The following is a 21,152-nucleotide window of genomic DNA, read 5'->3' on the forward strand; positions in this document are numbered from 1 at the left end:
CTGTTCAATTCAATCTCTTTTGAGAGATTCCCATTCTGAACTGCATTGTCGGAAGAAGTAATTACATGTTTTGGGGTTTTTTTGCTTTCTGTGTCTGCCCACTGCAAGTATATGTTGAGATGGGGCTGCTGCTATACTACCTCATAATTGTCACTCAGGGAAAATGCTTCTCAAACATATTTCACCCTTTCGTGCAAGGGACAGTTTTGTAGGATCACTTTTCCCTCAATATACACTGTTTTTTTGGCTGATTCCCAAATAGTAAAAAGAGCACCTTAGAGAAAGGTACAGAAATAATTCCAGAGATTACTTGTACTGAGCAATAAAAGTGGTATTTTGATTTCTCCGTGGAATAATTAAATCATTTCCCTTTTGCATCTTAGTACTGTTGCACAAACAAATACAGAAAAGTCCTTTATAACTCAGTTCAGCTAAAAAGTCCAAGGCAATGCTTGGTACAAGAAAGGTAATTAAGGAACCACTGAACCTACCCCCATTCATCCAGTCTGCTATCACAGCTCCTCTGTATTCCAGGCTTTTGGGGAGCTATCTCCCTTCACCTCTTAATGAGCTCTACCTGTCAACTAACAAAGCCATTATGGGGCAGCTCTCTTAACCTTTTGTTGTGTGAGTGTTGTGGGAAGGAGGAAACGGCCTGTGCTGCAGTGTGAAACAGAGCTTACTACGTGATACAGTCTCACTCCTGACCTATTTAAACTAGACCAAGTATTTCTGGCTAATCAAGAGGCAGCACACCACATACCATAAGACATTTGCTGACTATATGCTGACACTATGAATAGGTGATTCATGTCATCTGCATTGGAGGAGTGCACCATTTACCAGAGGGATCTCACTGATGCATCAGTATAATCCCAGGCCCATCAAAACAGTATTAAGCTTGGATGCAAAATCATTATTAAATTAATTAAGTTATCTGATGTTGTCCTTCACTCTCCTCAAATTTAAATCAGTGATTTTCACACTGTTGTCTTTGGTAGTTGACATCTTCACTTGCACTGTATTCATTTGAATCATTGGAAAGTAGAATATACAAAGCAGCGGTGGAAATTATGTTCTCTGTGTCCTAAGTGTGCTAACTTTTTCTGGGTGGTTGACAGTGGTTGTAGATTGACCTGCATGCAGATAAGGATTCCTTCTCCATCACTCATTCGGAATGACTCGCTTTATGCACGGTTGACATCCAGGCAGTACTTCAAACCCTTAAAAATACACTGGAGAAGAGCAGTAATAGGAATAGCACTTTGTATATGGTAGTCCTAAATTGCCAGTGGAGACATAAAATCATGGGCTGTACATTTAATAGTAAGAGTTAGAAACTGGAAGCTGGGACTCAGTAAAGAAGTAAGAAGTTACAGTATCTTACATCACGTTTTGAAAAGACTGAGAGAATGTGCCTGGGCAGAGACTGAGGCTGAGCTTGCATGAGCATATCTCATGAAATCTAGTACTTTGGTCCTGTTATGGCTTCTCTCCTCACTTCTGCTTCTAACATGGTTTTCTGAGGATATGGAATTTGACTTTATACCTGCCCCCTTTTTCCCCACTCTGGCAGGAATGAAATGCTGCTTCCCAGTGACTTATTGACAAACTTTGTTATGAAGGTCTACGATCACAAAGATATTTAGGCATCTAAAATTCACCTTAAGCAAGGACAGATTATCAAGCTTTGCTACACTGTTGTGGAGAACTATATATGGCAGGTATGCCTAGATAAACCTGGCCTCCAAGCACAGTGGGGAAATAGTGTGGGTAGCCACAGGGCTAGCAGAAAACCGGGTATTTACCCACCTTCCATGACTTTACTTTCAGTAGGTTGAGAAGTTGGATTTAAAATAAGACGAGCATGGTGTGTGTGTCCATGTCTCTGGTTACAGGGAAGCCATATTCTTATAAATTATTGTATGGTAAATTGAAGTCAGTGGAAAAGCTCCTGTTTACTTTGCAGGAGTATGGATGAGTTGAAGGCTATTCACAAACAATGATTAGATTTAAGATCCTGTATCAGTTAATGGTAATGACTGAATTTTGTAGTATCAGTTTAGTTGTATAAATTAACAATGCTGACAGTCTTTCAGGTAGCACCCAACCGAGTTCCTCACCACAAAATTGTACAGTTCATTGGAACAGGCATCTTTTCTCTATTCCAGTTAATAGATAAAGAGACCATGAAGAATGAACTTTTAAAGAGTTAAGCTGACATAAATGCACCTTTACATTGCAATGACTTTTTTCACCAGGAGTTGTGCAGGAGACTATTGCACGCACACACATATGGGCTCACAGAAACAGTTCTCCCATATCTTACCAGACAATGCCATTGGTCAAACAGTGCCAGGGTTAACACAACATGTGTGATAAAATTTTATTTCCTTGGGCTTACTGGTGTCAACTTTTGAAAACAAAATCTCGTGTTAAATTCATGTCATGCCCAAGGCCACCAAGATAAAAATCCATCCTTAGAAAATGTTAATATAATTCTTTCTTTAAACAGTCATTTTCTTCAGGGGTAAAAATGTCTCTATAAAAGATGGATATAACATCAGCTCTCATGTGATACAGGCTTGTACCATATTACAGACCAGGACCTCTTTTAATGCTGAAAAAGTTGCTGATTTGTCTTTTTCTTAGATTTAAAACACGAGGAAGAACAAGAGAACTACACCTCAGGATGCAACACCTAAAATTGATAAACATCTTAGTCACTTAAGAAAAAGTTGTTGGGCACAGCTATGTAGTCAAAGGCTGCCTTGAATGTTCTTCCTTCAGCTTGTAACTTGTTCATCTCACTGCCCTGGCAGAGTTGTGAGAAACATTAGTCTGGGGCAATTGAAATTTTGGTAGCACAATGTCGTCGAAGCTGGTCTTCAGAAGATACCATCAAAATCGGTTCTGGCTCAATACCTACATTGCAGACCCATCCCTGAAGGCCTTAATTTGGTCCTTTAATGGTCATTGAAGGTCAGGAAATGTTTTGTACCAGCAGGAATTTCATCCTCTGCCTTGCAGAAGCATAACATGCTGGTTTCTGAACTTGTAATCTTCTCCATTTTGTGTGGAGAAAAGTAACTTTTCTCTGTGAGGGCAAAGTATGTGCAGCCCAGTGCCATTACACAAGGCTCTCACAGGCTCTGCCTGGCAGATATCTGCTTTGTGGATTGTGAAGAAATTAGTGAATCTAGAGAATCAACAGTGTTAATAAGAACTATCATTGTGAAAAACATGAATTTTTTTATGTAGTTGGGTTCATGAGTACCGATTTTAGCCTACCCATTGCCAAGAAGAACTTAGCTTTTAAAGTCTTCTAAGCTTTTTATTAAAAATGCAATAAAAGACTAAAATCTGCCCAAACCTTTGAAATAGAAGTATCCAGGGAGGCTTTCATTTGAATATCCTTTTACTCCCTTTCCTTTTGTTTATTAAAAATGTGTATAAGGAGACCCTGATGTGGTGGAAAAAAAGATAATAGCTGAAATGGGCTGTAGTTATTTTTGTGGGGAGTCCAATTCTTCTAAAGTCCAAGTATCTTTGTGCTCAGCAGATAAAAAGGACATAATAAAGGGAGGGGATTTTATATCCCACTAAGAAAATACAACTTAGCTTTCAACTGTGGATTCCTACTTTAAATCTGATAGCTGAGAAATTGTTTTAGGACATTTCCCTAGCCAACCAGAGATGCATCAAACTTCTGTCAGCTCTGGGATATGTTTAGGACCTTACTTCTAACCACTTCTCTGCAGCAGTCCATGCAGTCTTGGTCAGACACAATGATGAAGGGAAGATTGAAGGAACTGAAAACTTGTGTTCTAGCTGTCATTTCAGACTTGGCCAAAACCAGTGGAAGCAATGATATCATCAGTCTATCTCTGACCATTAGATCACAAAGCATTTGGTCTGATTAGGTCATGTCTCAGGCTGAGAATAGTGTGTGTCCAGTCGTGTAACAAGCAGTCTCTGGTTCTCACTGACCTTAGGCATTCTGTGATGAGCAAAGCTTCTCTCTCATACCAGCAGTAATCAGTGAAAATTTATGGACCCCTACAAAGGGCAGTGGGAAGACTATTCCATCCTCTATTTGTTTACTACAATGATTAGGGCTAATTCCCAGCATGCCAGTTTTAGTTCAGCGTTTTTCTGTATCTCCAAATGTGACCTGAGCAGTCACACCATGAGCTGAAAAGTTCTTTTTGTTTGGATCAATTACGCTTTGTGTTGTGGACTTTTCTGACTGAAAACAGCAGTGTTGTACTGGAATCAGGGGGGTTCATGTTAATTTGGCTAATTTGAAAAATTTCACACCACCACAAGACATTAAATTCCATGTTTAAAACAGGCTACTGTTAAAATACCATGTTTTGAGGATGACTGAGCAATTAGCATGTTTGCTTGTATCACTGAGAACTTAACATTTGTATCACAAAGTCTCAGATGATCAAATTTTTGCTTTTTCTCTGACTTTGCCTTTGAAAGGAGGAGCCTCTTAATTTTTGAATGTAGACCTCTGCTGCTGACTATTCCTACTTTTAACCAGGATACTGCTGCAATATCAGCAGGGTGGATACTTGTGTGCAGTCAGTCTCTGCCATGACCTACCTTGATTATGCTGGATAAAGAGTCATGTGGTTCAGCATGGTTGTAAGTTCCATGTCACAGCTTCTCCATTGGCGTTCTGGCAATTCCATGCTGTTCAGTCAATTCCGTGCTGCTCTTGGTGGATAGCTCCTGTGACTGTGACCTTACACTCCAACCCGCTTGGAACTCATCACAATCAGAGTTCCTGCAAAGGTTTACTGGATGTTTTCAGCTTCATCAAATCGTATTTGAGACACTAAACTAGGTTGCCCAGAAAAGCTGTGGGTGCCTCATCTCCAAAGGTGTTCTAGGCCAGGTTGGATGGAGCTTTGAGCAACCTGTTCTGTTGGAAGGGTGTCCTTCCCCATGGCAGGGGGGCTGGAATGATGTGGTCTTTAATGCCCCTTCCAACCCAAACCATTCTATTGTAGATACAAAAATGCTGCTAGCGAGGATTTTCTTGTTATTTTCTAAGTCCGTGAGAGACTTTTCTCTCTCACAGAAGAGGTGGCAGGGAATGTAAACAACCCAGGCACCTGCAACCTTGAAAAGTCTTGTTTATGGTATAGTAGAAAAATATTTTGACAATGGATGTTTTAGGATTTTAGCCAATCACCCCCAAGGGGTGGCTGGCCCTTTGTCCAATTAGGCTATGAAGAAAAAAGTCTATAAAAGAGTTTGTAAAATAATTAAATAAATCAATCTTGCTGCACAACTCCTGCCTGCTGGATCTTCTCCTCCTCCTCCTCCCTATGGCTGCGGGACAGGGTGCTATACTGTAGGAACCAGGCCTGCAGTAATATTTCTATGATTCCATGTTTCATTCCAAGTTAGAATGTCCAAGGTTAGATAATAAGGAAAATAGTCTATGAGTCAGTAAAACAGAATAACATCAAAAGTAAGCAAGAAAAAGACAATATAAGATCAATGATTGTCATATAGTGGATTGGTGTCTACTGAAGGTGAGAAATCCATGATTTAATAAGCTGTCTGAAGTGGATGCACTGGAATTAGTAAATTCTCTCTGCCCCCTTCCAAATGACAAGAGGTTCATACTCTAAAAACTATCATCACAAGTTGCACTAATGAGCTCTTTCTAATGATCTTGACAGACAAAAGTTTGAAAGTGCTTTGGAGGGAGCTCTGCTGCTTTTCAGTAAAGGTGATCCTTCCAGATCAGTGTTGAGGCATATGGACAGCACAGCAGAGAAAAACCTTCTGGAACAGCTACTGCTGCATCCCATTTGTGTGCCTAGACAGACATCTAACTTCTGGATATGTCAGCCCTGCATGTTTCATACATGTTCTATGTCTCCTTTTGAAGAAGATCAATAACAACAAAATTTCTTAAGTTCTCTGGCAAAATGTTGTCCGAAGAAAAAGGAAACCATATTGGGACTGAGCTCTGAGTAAGGGTATCCCAAGCAAATCTAGTTTGTGATCACTTCAGCACACACATTTGTAAATGATCTGTTGAATTTATTAAAAAAAAAAAACAAAAACAAAATGTGCAGAACTGGAAAAGAAATCTGTTCTTTTAAAGCATGAACAAAACACTTTTCTGCTGTCAAATTATCTCTTCCTTATGGACACAGAGAGGAAATTAAAATTAGCCCAGAGAAGAATCCTTCTTAGGAGCTTCATTTAATACATTAGGAATTGTTTCTATTCTGGGAAGCTTTAACACACATCCCAGAAAGCATAGAGATTCAATTAAGGATCAAAGAGAAAAATATAATCCTGCACTTTGGGATATTTATTTTTGTTCAACAAATCTCGGCTCCAAGAGTGAAACCTGACAATACCTGGCATTTCATGTCCTGCTATTCAACAACAAGAGACAGTTTAAAATAGAGTTCATAATAATAAATAAATGAAAGATTGACATGAGTACAAAAGTAAATCACAACCATAGAGGAGATGTTTTAGGCACAATGTGATGGTCAGTCCCTAGCATTTAAGGCAAGGGTGAAAACAGAGTATAAATACTTTAGAAACTAGAAGCTGATAAAAAGCACCAGACCAGTTTAATGGAATATCATCTCACAAAGTTAAAGCTTTCCAGACCGGAACTGGAAGATCTTTATGCAAATATGAAGCGAGCTGTAATTGCACTTAGAAGTGAGTTGGTTTTTTTTAAAGACATCCCAGCTGTACCAGTGTACATTATGCAGCTAACTGTGTACATTGTGCTCCTGTTCTGACTGTTACTGTTCCTGGCAAGAATTCCCAAGAACCCCATTGTGCTCAATCCTGTATGCTTATAGAGTCAGAGGTTCAGTCTTGGAGGACAGACATACATCAGTTTAAGTATATCACTATACCAGACTCCTTCATTACTCATTTTGGAGATGGGGGTGGGTTCTGGGGCAGTTATGGACGCATCTCCTGGATCTACTCAGCACCAGGTGAGGAGCTACTCTGTGGACTATGTATTCATCTCCAAATTAGGCATCTCAGAGGCACCCTGCTTCCTGATTTGCATCTCCAGAGAAAAATGAGACCTAGAAGGGGATTTGCAGAAGCCTTTCATTTAGACACAAAGCTGTTTATGCCAGCAAAGAACTAAATACCAGGAGAAAAATGGGGGAAAAAGCTGAAGTTGGGTTAATATTTTGTGTCTAGTTGAGGGCCAGAGATGGGTCCTTTCTTTTATTAGGGATTTCCACCAACCCTACTCCTAGATAGCAGCTCAACCACTTAGGGTGAAAACTTTCTCCTCTTCTGTTCTAATGTATTTTATGCCTCCTTTGTGCATACCCAGTCTTTCCTGCAAGTGCAGAGTTGCAGAGTTACCCCTTCTGCACGTGTATTGAAGATGTGTACTCAGTCCTCCTTCTGCAGAGCTGGCAAGAGTCAGCATTCAGGCCAACTCAGGTGTCCTGGTTAGGGTCACTCTCTAATGCAGGATATGCATTCCCCAGTGTAGGCATTCCAGGATGCTCCTCAGGGCTTTGTGTTCAGGAGGTGAAAATTCAGATGTCCAAGTCACATTTCCAAGCCATTGCTGAAGGTCAGTGTTCTTCCTGATGAGGGATGATAGCAAAGCTGATGGAATCATTTTCGGTCTCTAGAGAGCATCCTTTAATCTTGATTTCCTCATCCATGGAAAGAAAATAAATAGCTGTTACCTTTCAGTTATATTCAGTTTACTGAGCTGTGTGAAACTTGTTGAGGCCCTTGAGTGGAGCAGAGAGTCATCTCAGTACCAAAAGTTTAATTGCACTCATAAAAGCACAGGTTTTATATTTATAGACATAAATAATCAATATTATTTCTACATTAGTAATATTTACATATTTGGTGTATGCTTTAAAAACAGATAAACAGATGATTTGTTTGAAGGCATTAAATCATGCAGACATTGCTTTCAGAACGTGATCTCTGAAGGTAAAAACACATTCCTCAGTTAATGACATGGACAGAACTTGTACAATCATTCCCCGTTCGCTCCTGAACCGGGATGGTTTTCAGAGGACTTCATGCTACAGATCTGCTACTGGCAACGACAGAAAATCCAGACCTCTCCTTTGAGGTTTTTACTTGCTCCCTAGTTTGATCCTTTCCTCATAACATTTGTAAAAAGAATGGTTTTAGAAGCTAATGTGCTTTATGTCTTCTTCAGTAACAGCACAGGAGTTCATGTCACTACAGAGTTACCAGATCACAGGAATGAGAGTTTCATAACACTGTAAAATGTGTTTCATTATGAAGAATGTCTTTAGCACTTCACTGCTATCTAAATCATGCTGATCACACACCTTCTGGTTTATTCATCTATATCTTTATATTTGTTGCTTTTCCCAGATATTCGCCATAAATTACCTTCTAAAGTAGGTTGTGAAAACAAGGCTTAGCTCCTCACCAAACTCAGCCTTTTAGCTCCATGCAGTGCCTCTCTCTTGTGCTTCTTTTCTGGGAAAAAAGTCTGTCTGAGGCTGGAAATGACCTCAAATGAGCCAACTTGAAATGGGAAAATCCCAGTTAAAGCAGATTTTTAATTATTAAATTTTCTATTAATATATTGAAGGCCAGTGGAACTGACCCAGTTTTCAGGAAGCTCTGAGCAGTTTCACCTGATCTTATATTTTAGCACTAAATCCATATTTATTAAAGGATTTAGCAGACAGGTCAGAAGCAGCTAAATCTCTGATTCTGCATCACATGAATGCTAAAGAAAAATTTTCATGTGCATTGCTCTTCTCTAAGCTGGAAAGCTTTAAACTGTTGTCAAACCAGTTTGAGGATTTGTGGGGGGATAGGAGCTAACATGTAAAAATGGATTTGCTAGAAATGAAGCACAAATTAACATCATTATCCCTTTCCCAACTCCAGTCTTTAATTTAATGTGAAAATAATATGAAATTCTGAATTATGCCATTTCCTGTGTTGGAGGCTCCTGTGTCTGTTCCATCAATTAAAAAAGGCCGTGAACAAAGCACTGCACTGGTGGGTTAGTGTTTGATAGGTTTATTTTCCCACTTTTCTTCTGAAATATCAAAGGCAACATAGCAGACTTTTTGTTCTTAAGGGGATAGATTTATGTCAGTTTTTAGCAGGATATGCAACAAAAAAGAAAAAAGAGAAGCAGGTACAAGTTTTTTATTTGTATGAGTAATTGCTTTAGTATTCTAACTTCTGAAGTGCTGTTAATGGACTGTGACCTTATTATACCTGGCAAGTGCAAATGCAGAACAAAAAGGGTAATCTTGGCCTCAGATAGTTGAGATTCTTAAACTTCAAGTGAACAACAGAGGGAGACATGCTGATGGAGACAGAATAAAATTACATTACAGTTTTCGTCAACACACTGTGGAGAAGTTAAGGCATGTTAGCAGCCACTGTCAAGATTTTGGGTAGGATTCAAGATGGATTAGGATTTTAAGAGACCCTTGAGGAATTCTGAGGCAGTTTTAACAGACCAGAGGGAAATCTCTCCCTCAATGATGAGGAGATAATGAGAAAAAAAAAGAAAAACCATTTGTCTAAAAACTAGCCAGCAAGCAGTTGAGTCTGGGCTCATAGAATCACAAAATGGTTTGAGTTGGAAGAGACTTTAAAAGTCATCTATTTCCAACCACCCTGCCATGGACAGGGACACCTTCCACTAGACCAGGTTGCTCTGAGCCCCACTAATGTGGGGTGAGCAGTGATGAAACAGAGCAGGTCCTGGAACTGAAGATGAGTAATTTCTTTTTTGATAATTTGCATGAAAAACAAGTAGAATCCTGTTGTAATGGCATTACCCTTTTCTAAGAATGATGTTTGTGATAACCTAAGACCTTTGGATGAGCCACCCAAAGCTCAACAATGCCTTGAGCACTGTCTGCTCCAGAAGTTCTCCATGAAAGAGGTTTCAAGTGAATCATTCTCTGGAACTCTCTCTTTCCTTCTTGACCCACAGAGGACAATTAGGCTCAATTCAGTTCTTCTAGTGAGACTGACATATCATGAGGTGAGATTCAGGCAATGCAAGACATCACTCCAAGACAGTAACATGACAAAACCCCAGATGGGAATGTTGACATGAACTTGATTCCTTAGAAAAAAGTCTGCATCCATGAATCAATTAACATCTGTCAGTGCCCTCTGGTAAGTACAAGCATCAGGGAGCAAAATACAGGGTATTACTCAAAGCCCAGGTGTTTCTCACAGAGGTGCTTTTTGAGGACATTAAGCCTCATATTTGCTCTTAGAATTGCGCACCAGATTTACTCAGAGGATCCCCTCCCTTCAAGGAACTACAAACAGCTTTGAGAGCTTCACTATGAGATGAGGAAAAACGCAGTGCACCTCTAGGAAAGGATAAGGAGTGGCTAAGCTGTTCATACAAACTCTGGATGAGATTAGAGATGAAAGGAAATATTTAGTCACCTTTTGGGAACAGCTGGTGTGAAAATATTTAACAGGCAGGTCTTTTATGCACAAGCACAGCGTTCTAACTAAGCTTAAATAAGCAGGAGCAATATAGTGCAGCTGGCCAGTCTGTGAATACTGTAATAGGAGAATTAAAAGCTTTCCTTCTCATTTGCTCATGCAGCTCAGATGGTAGCTAATCATGTCCTCTAATTTCAACAACAGAATTGGGGAATGTACCAAAAAATGCAGCTTGTAATAAGAACAGAGGTGACAAATTCTGTCCCTGGGACTGAATGACAGAGAAAATGATTCACCTGCCCTTTTCTATAAAACAGCTTTAGCTGTCTTATTCTGTCCAAAAAGACATGTATTTAAGTAGAAGCTTAATCTGAAATCCATTTTGATCATTTCTTTGAGTGCCACCAGAAAAGTAAAAGCTACCCTGACTATTTAATCACCCATTAGAAACCTGTGAACATGTGAAAGGGCTGTGTTATAAAGGACCATGGCATGTAGCAGGTTGTGTGTTTTAAGGCTATTTAAATTGTAGGGTACCCCTCTATCTTTAAACTGACAGCTAAATGGAAAATTTTGGTTTGAGAGTTCCTGGCTCCTGGTTCCCTGTCAGAAATAATTAAACTACATTTTAGGGAGGCTGTCGTAAGTAGTTTGCTTCACAAGTGTTTTTCAGAGCTGGGAGTCCATGTTACAGCTCTTGGGCCTGGGAATCCAAACCACCTTATATATCCATTGTATATGAATTCTACATTCATAACCTGGAACCTGTACACTTCTGTGTACATGGGTGGTGGTTTGTCTGGGGTCTCAGCTGGCTGGGAGATGAAACCCAAAATGTTCCCAGCATTCCCATTCTGGGTTAGCCTAAGATCTGTTTGTTTTATATCATGCAGTGCATATCCCTGGCCCATGTGTGTTCCTTGACAGCATGTTGTCTGAGAAATATTTCAGTCAAGATGTAAATGTCCCAGGGGGTTTTCCATCCTTTTTCATAGGAATGACTACACAGAGACTCTGCTTTTCAGAACGTGATTTTTTTTTCTCTTCACCATTTTCAAATGCATTCCATTATCCTAGTCTGATGCCTTTAAATAACTCCAGGAAGGCTTCTGACTGTCACTATTCCTATTATCTCTGGGTTTTTTTCCTCCACCACCAGTCTGGACATTTCCATCTTACCTGTAAGACCAAAGACTGCATATTGGGACATCAAGGAGGTCATGTGCCTGTCTCAGAGTTCACATTTACCTGTGCATCCATCACTGTCCTTCTTTATGCCTTAGTTACCTTATCTGAAAGGTGCTGCACCTGAGTCAGGGGAACCCTGGGTATCCATACAGGCTTGGGGATGAGGGATTGAGAGCAGCCCTCAGGAGGAGGACTTGGGGGTGGACAAAAAGCTGGACATGACCTGGCAGTGTATGCTCACAGCCCAGGAAAGTCAGTAGTGCCCTGGGCTGCATCCAAAGCAGTGTGGCCAGCAGGGTGAGGGAGGCGACTCTGCCCCTCCACTCTGGTGAGATCCCACCTGGAATGCTACATCCAGCTTTGGGACCCAGTTGTGGGGATCCCCGACACAGGAAGGATGTGGACCTGTTTGAGCAAGTCTACAGGAGGCCACAAAGATAATCAGAGCACTGAGGTACCTCTGCTGTGGGGACAGACTGAGAGAGTTGGGGTTGTTTAGCCTGGGGTACAGAAGGCTCTGGGGAGACTTTATTGTGGTCTTTTTACTACTTAAAAGGGGCTTATAAGAAAGATGGGGACAGACATTTCCGTAGAGCCTGTAGTGATAAGACAAGGAATAGTTGTTTTAAACTAAAAGAGGGCAGATTTAGACTAGATATAAGGAAGAACTTTTTTACAAAGAGGGAGAACAGGACATAATGAAGGCATGAAGTGACCAAGCTGGCATCCTCTGGATTGCTTGGTAAACTGGGAGCAAGAAAAATTACATCTTATTTGATATTCTGAGATCAAAGTTCAACGCTTATGAATAAGGAATGTAATCCAATAACTGGAGAAGGGATTGCAGTCTAGCACTAGAGTAGCCCTATGGTAAAAGTGTGCTGGAAAACACCAGAGGCTACAACAATAATTTTTGGAGTTTGGGTTTAAACACCAGTGCTCTCAGACTTCGCACGTTCTCAAGGTGTTTCTTCTCAGCTTGCTGAAATTTTAGCAGCATAAATCTAGCTTTTGATTTTTTATCTGCTGTTTCCTTTATCCTCCCCCAGACTGTTCATCAGGTCAGCCAAGGAGAGCCAAATTTACTTACTTTATTTTTTTTTTTTTAGTGCAGCTTTACTGCTATATTAACCAACTTGCAGGTCCTGTGTGTTCATCACCACCCTGACCAGGCCACGCTCCATTGCGGTACTGTCTCGCAGTTGGAGAAAAAAGTAGAAAACGCCCATCTGGGCTCCAGCCCTTCAGCAAGTCAATAACTGCCCATCCCTTCTGCTCCTGTCAGATACTGTAGTATGATACTACCTCCCTCGCAGCTAGGAGCTGTGAAAATCTGTGTTTCGATGCCAGATGCAAAATAAAATCTTCTCACAGCAACTCGAGCCCTTACTCAGCCATGCCTTTATTGTTTGATAGTGTAATTTCTACTTGCTTCCAGTAAATCTTACATTAGATTCTGTTATCTCTCAACAGCAAGTGGTGTGTGCACGTGCTCTGTTTAAGTACCCAAGATACACAAATACTTTTGCAAGTTTGATTCTAAATGATACAGACAAGTTCCTGAGTGTCTTAAGCCCATTTGAACTCCGAAGTTCTTTCACTAGGGGACTTAAGCATATAGGACTAAATGTTTGAGGGGGTTTGGAGACATCCACTATGCTGCAGTAAAAGGAGTTTTACTGTAAACTGTTCCACCACCCTGAGCTTTTTGGAAAGCAGGAACTAGAGACTCTTCTTGTGTCACATTTGAAAAATCAGGTGTTTTTTAGACATGCAAGGCATTACTGTTGTTACTATCATAACTAAATTGTCCAAAGAACTCCCTGATTCTTGGAGACCAGAGTCCATTTCATCATAAGGGGGTGAAGACCTTGCAGCTCTGCTGTGTGCACAGCTTTCCTCCTGGAGCTGAAGTGGATGTTCCAGCCTTATATCAGGAGCATATCAAAAGCTCTTGAACAGCCCAAGTGTCCTGTAAACGGGGTATTAACTAAGAAAAGACTAAAAGCAACTTAACAACAGCTGAATTTCAGTCAGGTGTGATGTTAATGCAGGCTGAGTAGTTTTGAATATTTTATATGCAGCCAGTGACACAGAGAAAAAATGTGCAGGGCAGAGTACCCTGGTACCCCTCTCTGTGCTTCCAGCCCAGCCCTGCTCAGCATTTCTTCTGCTTACATCTCCGTGTCCCCAAAAGGAACTGTGTCCTTACCCTGTAAAATCTATAAAATGGCTCAGTGAAGCAGAAGGCTTGAGGTCGAAACATTTGGGAATTTAGAAGCACCAGGAAGAAGTCAGAGAGAAGACCTCATAGGCTGAAATACTGTGAATTGCCTCTCCTTCAATTGAGTAGGGGAGAATGTAGTTAGGGATTATGAGAGATGAAGAGGAGCAGCCAAGTAATGAGTCTGGAGATGAAGAAATAGATTCATTTAATTTCATCTGCAGTGCAGCTCTGCATCAGTATTTGGGCTTTGTTTTTTCTTTGAAATCAATCCTGTATAGTAATGGTGTTAACAGGCACTTTAACACCTGACTCATGGGTATCTCTTCTCCACCAAGTCTCTGTTTTTCCAGACAAATACAGTGTAGATAAAAACACAAGGTCTCCCAAACTCATGCCACGGCTATGCCAGGTTTTAGACATAAGTCTGGTGCTAGGCAAAAATACTATGCCTATGTCCTCAGGCCTACTGGGGCTCAGGGAGGGTGGGAAGGCAAGCATCCCTGAAAAGGCAAGATCCTTTAACTCTTGTCTTTTTGGAGGTGAGTACCAAAATATCCAGCTGTGACTATGCTTCCATTAACTCTGATAAGACTTGGGAACAAGCACTATCCTATCAGCTCCAGTGCATGTGGCTCACAAAAGGTATGGTTGTACCTCTGAATGCCTGCGAGGGCATTTTTAATGGGGTGGTAGGAGAACAGGGACATAGAAGATGTACAGATTTGGTAGAAATAGAAATATCCTTTCTTAATTTTAAAGAGAGAAGAAGGATTTTGATGAATCCCATCCCCAGAACCATGGTTTAAGAAGTCATAAACAGGCTTTGCCAGCGCTTATCTTTAGCATCAGTAGTTTATCAGCACATTGTTTCCACAGTTAAACAGATTTTAATTAAATGTGACTTTTGTTCTGCTTATTGGAAAAGCCTCCCCCTTTGGATTTGAGCATCACAAAGGCTTGAAGAGTGCAAGAGAATTAGAAAGCAAATAGGAGGATCAATCAGACTCTTGCAATCCATGTCCATCTCTTTTTTGTAATATACTTATTAGATTCTTATTGTCAGGAAGGATTAGTGTTATGATCTCTAGGAATTCCTTTCATTGCCCCGTAAGGCGAGGTAGTGAAGTGTGTCTGCTTTTCTTAACAATAACACTCTGGATTTTCTCCCTCTCCCTTCTCTCCACCCATATCCCCTCCTCTCTGTTGTCTCCTCTCCCACAGAGATCTGTGCAGCGGACTGCGGAGGACATGGCATTTGTGTCGGAGGCACCTGCCGCTGCGAGGAGGGCTGGATGGGCGCAGCCTGTGATCAGCGAGCGTGTCACCCACGCTGCAACGAGCACGGCACCTGCCGGGACGGCAAGTGTGAATGCAGCCCGGGCTGGAACGGAGAGCACTGCACTATTGGTAGGGAGAAAGAAAACCCGACTCCTTTTAAGAGAGTAATTGATGATCAGGGAGGAGAAAAGGCGCATGCTTAATTGAATATGTGTGACTTAGTGTAGCATGAGCACCTTTGTTCTTGGATTTCAAACTCTGACATCATACATTTTCATGTGGGAGCAAGACAAAATGTCCTTTCATTTGTTGGTGACATGGCTATATATATTTTTTATTATCAGACATGAAGTACACCTATGTGGTGTTTGACAAGCCTTTAAATGTCAGCTAGAAGCTTCTTTAAAAAACATCCCACTTCACCTCTCTTGAGAGGTCTTTCTGTGGCCTCCAAGACTCCTCTGCACTGTAGTGACAACATTTTTAGAAACATACATCTAATTTTAAGTTTTCTTTCCTTGTATTTGCCACATTATTTGCACTGTCACTTTGCTTGCCAGTATAAAAGAGGAAACTGCAGTCAGATGATTTCTGGCTGGTATTTAACTCTGTCTTGTGTATGCCTTGTCTGTTCTGCTACCTTTCTAACCATTTCACTTCCCTCTCACTTTGGTTCTGTATTCCTCGTGCACCTGGCACTACTCATGAGCTCTCTCTGTCATGTCGCTTATTATTGTTATTATTAAGAAGAAGCCAGCAATATGCCTAAATCATGCAAAGAGGTTCAGTTCTCACATTAAGCAATTTGCAGCATCCTTAATGAACTGCCTTGGCTTCACCTTTCTCCATCTCACTTAAGTACTTAATGCATTTTCCCTTCTTCCTTTTTTTCTGACTGTTATGCATTCAGCCTCTTCAGTTTCCCTTTCGTAGTCATGCTATAAAATCATAAAACTCCCAAGATACTTTTATTGTATATTAATGGAAAACTAAATTAGTGAATCCAGTTCTGTTCTCAATAATGCCTATGTGGACCCAAAAAAAATCAGTTGACTTTAAAAGAATTGCTCCAGAGTAAAAATTTTCCTCCAGTCATTTTATTTTAATCATCTTCTTTTGAAGACAAGAAAATTTATCTCTATGTTGCTTTCATTATGTCATGATAACTAAAAATCACACTACATCAAGACTAACCACTAGCAATACCTGGGCAAATATCAGCATAGTTATTGTGTGGATTAGCAGCTTAGTTACATGAGACATGACTTCCTTTGCTTGAACACCAGGTGCATTTGCACACACAAAGACAGGAAATGAAGCCTGATCTCAGTATTTTAATTTCAGCATTAGGATAATGGTACAAACCATATCTGTGGCTCAATTTTACTTATCATTTATTTATGCTAATATCACCCTATCACATTATGGTCTCCACATGCATCCTCCTAGTGAAAAATATCTAGCTTTTAAAACTTCTTCTGTCTCATTAGACATTACATTCTGCTTTCTTGTCGATGTCCCTAGCAGCTTTCATTTCTCTTCCAGAGAAAGGGATTGAAAAAAAACACCTTTCTTAAATGACTTTAAATGAAAAGAGAGCAGTCCTGTGTTAATTGAAGACCTCTGTTTCTATAATACTATTTTATAGCCTTTTATTTGAGCAATTTGATTTGGAAAGCAACACAGATTCATGAAAGAGTTAAAAAAAAAAAAAAAAGTTCAGCAAAAGGCCCCAAATTCAGGGGACAGTTTTATATGGAACTTACTTATCCAGGGAAAAAAAAAAGCCCGATTCATACCCTTAGTGCCATTTTATTAGCTCTGCTGTAAAACCAAAATGGCATTAGTTCAGTATATGATAATTCTCCACACAGCTGATACGCCCAGACTGTTTTCGAACAACAAGCTTTTATCTTTCGTGGTAATTAAATTTATTTGTAGTATTTCTCACTCTAAATATAAATGTTTTCATGGGACAGGCCAGCACTGCAATGCAGTCAGCATTGAGATTTTACTGGTGCACACTCTCATTTCGTGTGCCACTGCCTTCCTGTTGCAGCACTGCCTTGGTTTAGGAATCATTCTTTGATACTCAGAGTTCTGGAGCAATTCTGTTTCTATTCACTTTCCCCCCTCCTCATCTTCTTGCATGGTGATTTAGCAACAAATTTGTACATAGTCTCCTGCCTCTGAAGCTGTAAACACTATTTTACAGAATATTTCATTGATGAATGTATAGAATGTAAAGGAGGTTTGGCAAATTTGTAAATATCCAAGAAAACTGGATAGCTTTAGCAGGAGTAATAAGCTAGTTATGTTGGCACAAATGAAAGGACATTGACTTGGAATTACGTTAAGTATGTGGAAAGCATTCCCCTTGTCCTTGTGTAATTTCCCTGCATGGCAAATTGTTCTGTTGATAGTAATTCCATAAATGTCTATGTCATGGTCCGGTTTGCTTTAGCACTGACAAGCATAAAACCCCATTGCTGAAGTGATGCTTTACCAGTATTGCCATGTGTGCAGGTAACATGGTAGAAATGGATGATACCAGTAAGGGACACTTCTTCCATTTCCTGTCAAGTGTGTATGAGAGTAAGACATCCTTTGTTTTGTACGTCATAGGAGGCTCGTTCTCATGGTGTTCAAGGAACTCTGATCCCAGTGGATTAATTTTGTTTGCTCCTACAAAGAGTTGTGTCACTGAATGCACTATCTTGATTGCTCACATTCAGAGATTTTATTAGAGTAACCCCAGTTAATTCCCAACTAGGAAATTGATGCAGAAGCTTGCATTCATCATCCCAATTCAGCAAACTTAGTGCAGGAGAGTAGAGCAGAAAGTTGATTATCTAACTGCAGAAGGGTTCAGTCTATTTCTGAAAGTAACAAAACACACCATGACAACAGTGTCAGTGCCAGACTCCTGTGATGGGTTCTCCAGCATGTTCCAAATTCATCCCTAGTTAGAAACATTGCAGAAATTCAAGTTTCTTCTGTTCTGGGCCAAACTACATCCAGGGAGTATGGTGGGTTTTAGGAGCATTGAGTTTAAAACATGAAATAAACCCTCTTACTGTGGGCTCTGAAAAGCCAAATTACATTTCAGCTCAGCTCTGTAGTTGGCTGCTCTAAGGGTTTGCCTCACAGGAAGCAGCACAGAAAATTTCCTGGGTTTAATAAAGAGTCATAGAATCACGGAATTGTTTGAACCTTAAAGATCATATAGTTCCAACCCACTGACATGGATAGGGAACCTTTCACTAGACCGGATTACTCCAAGCCCCATTCAATGTTGTCTTGAACACTTCCAGGGATGGGACATCCACAGTTTCTCTGGGCAACCTGTGCCAGTGCCTCACCACCCTTACAGTAAAAAATTTCTTCCTAATACCCAATCTGAACCTGTCCTTCAGCTTAAGGCCATTCTCCCTTGTCCTATGATTGCAAGCCCTCATGAAAACTCCCTTTCCAGCCTTCTTGTAACCCCCATTTAGAACCCCAGAAATTTCCCAGAGCAGTAACAGCCTGGCCCCAAATTTGTCAGAGCTGATGATATGGTCTGACTAGTGCCCAAGGTGCTGTGCATCCCAACTCAGAGAGGCAAAGGGAGAGTTCACTCTGCCTACTTGGCCATTGCACTGAGGTGGTCTCCAATATGTGAAGGTCTCTGTATGACATTTTACTACCAACAGCTCTTAATGCTATGATTCATACAAGGTTATTTAGAAAAATAATGGCAGAGAGGGCTTCCCTGCATGGTGGGATTGGGATATTCACTATCCTTGAACACCCTGGACACAAGACCAAAGCCATCTCTGGAAGTTCAGTTACTGCAGCTGAATATTCCAGAGTATCTGGAGCACTGAGGGACCAGCAGTTAGCTCTCCAAACACTCCCCAGCCTACCTAGCAGGATTTCAAAGCACCTCAGTGCCTAATCCCCACTGATCTCCATAAAAGCTACATTTAGCTCCTTTAGGAAGTCTGGTCCTGGCACGCATGGGTGATGTATGCAATAACAATGCCCAGACAGACAGACAGACAGCCTGTCCCCCACCGGCTTCTGCTTACGGCACCATCAGCCTGGGTTTTGTTTTACATAGCAAAACTCTGAATTTTGAGAAATCTGCCCCTTTGAGTTTGCCTTTCATCAGTCTTCTTGCATAAATAATCACACGTGTTCTGAATAGCTGAGGTTGTAACCAGTGCCTCTCTGTTTCTGCGGGAGCAGCTGGAATCCAGGCAAGGCACTTTACAGGTGGATCCTGGTCTCTTTTCCCCAGTTTTCTGACACTTCACTTGTGCCCTTTGAATCAATAAAGCAACTCAGTCCATGCATGGCCCAAGACAAAAATAAGCCTCCCGGTGTCTGGGGAAGGTTGTTGCTATCTTGTAGATGTGGTGCTTAGGGACAGGGTTTAGTGGTAGACCTGGAAGTACTGAGTTAGTGGTTGCACTCGATGATCTTAGAGGTCTTTTCCAATTTTAGTGATTCTGTGATTCTACCCTCTGCCTAATACTCAGTGCTCAAGCGTATCCACAGCAGAAGCTGAGCTGTGTGTGACCCTCTGGCACTCACCCTGCCTGGTTGAGATGGGTACCTTTGGGCAGGAGAAGACCATGGTTATAGCAGTCAGTGGAAAATACACACTTGCTGCTTTGTTCTGACATGATCTTGAATCAACCTGAAGGTACTCTGGCCTTAAATAGTTTGGCAGCATATTTGCCAGTAAATATTAAGCACAGATGAACTTCAGCGACAGTGTTTTCCCTGACCCTGTAGCATAAACTTCTTACACCATCCCTGGTTCAGCAATGGAGGTTTACTTTCTCCCCTCCTTCACATTTGTGTGATCTCAGTTTAACTCCAGTGATTTCACTGAGGCTCTGTCCACTTCACCTCATAAGAAAGATAAAGGGAAAGAGAGTATTTGTAAAATGAAGGAGAGCATGGTGGGAAACAAGTCCTTCTCAAGGACCTGCCTGCAGCATCTCTCACTTCTCTCTTCCTTCCCTCCCTCTCTGTGAGCCAAGAGAACTACTCGTTATCATTCCCATTGTGTTGCAGACAAAGCAAACTAAGTTAGCTCAGGCTGGTGAAACGAGCAGGCTTTCACACTGAAAAGTGGTCAAATGAACTCCTCCCACAGCAGCTGTAAAGTGGCTTCTAGGAGTAGGGTGGTGATGTGGAGCTGAGTGTGGTGGTGCTTTTAGGTGCAGAGGACACCTTAAAAAAGTAGCTTTTCTTCTGAACTCCTGCATAATTTTTCAGCACATCCCACATGCCCACAGGGTTTCTAAAGGAGTGTCTGTAGGGAATAAGATGATATTTTAATGCCAGAGGTATAGCCTATATGGGTTTAGAAAAGAAAGATTCCTGCCACTCCCATAGGAAGCCCCGGTACTTTTCAAATTACAAGAAAACATTAATGCATAACTGACTCATGGTTGGCATTGGCAGCTGCCTCCACTGTCACCAGCTGCATAGTGACTGCCTGAATTAACAGGTTGGGCTGCTGTGGATGTCAAAATCCAAGAGATACATTCCTAGGCTTCAGCCACCATCCAAGCAGATGGTGATGCTGTGCTTCCTGCATTGCTCCCACCAGATCAGCGTGATTAATTCATCTCTTTGCCAAGCCTCATAACTGCCCCACAGTATGTGAGCTCTCCAGCCCTCTCCACTTACTGACAATAGTTCCTAGACAGATCCATTGCATTCACAGGATGGAAAAATAATTCCTTCAAGGGCCGTGACCTCCCAGGTGGGCAGTATGCCTGAACGGACCTGAAACAAAAGCTTCTTCAAAAAGTAGCCGGACACAACTGAGACACAGATTGCAGGGAGCAGGCAAGAGAAATAATGTTTAAGTAGGTACTGAAATAGAGAAATGCAAGACTCAGAGCCTGTTTTTTATTAATAAAGACAAGCTGGTGTTAGGACAGAGAGTGCCGCCTGCTGGCATGCACCAGGGCTCTCTGAGGCA

General features: G+C 41.1%; 1 protein-coding gene across 6 annotated transcripts in view; it reads left to right on the top strand.

The window, feature by feature from the left end:
- The window catches only part of TENM4 (teneurin transmembrane protein 4), a 600,317-nt gene that overhangs the window by 456,556 nt on the left and 122,609 nt on the right, over positions 1–21,152 (top strand). For all 6 annotated transcript variants that reach the window (XM_069016277.1, XM_069016269.1, XM_069016304.1 and 3 more), the window contains one exon: positions 15,107–15,292. In XM_069016277.1, coding sequence (XP_068872378.1) covers positions 15,107–15,292 — 186 coding nt within the window. The remainder of the gene's footprint in view (positions 1–15,106; positions 15,293–21,152) is intronic.

This window comes from Aphelocoma coerulescens, chromosome 1 (genome assembly GCF_041296385.1).
Source record: "Aphelocoma coerulescens isolate FSJ_1873_10779 chromosome 1, UR_Acoe_1.0, whole genome shotgun sequence".
NCBI classification, from domain to species: Eukaryota; Metazoa; Chordata; class Aves; order Passeriformes; family Corvidae; genus Aphelocoma; species Aphelocoma coerulescens.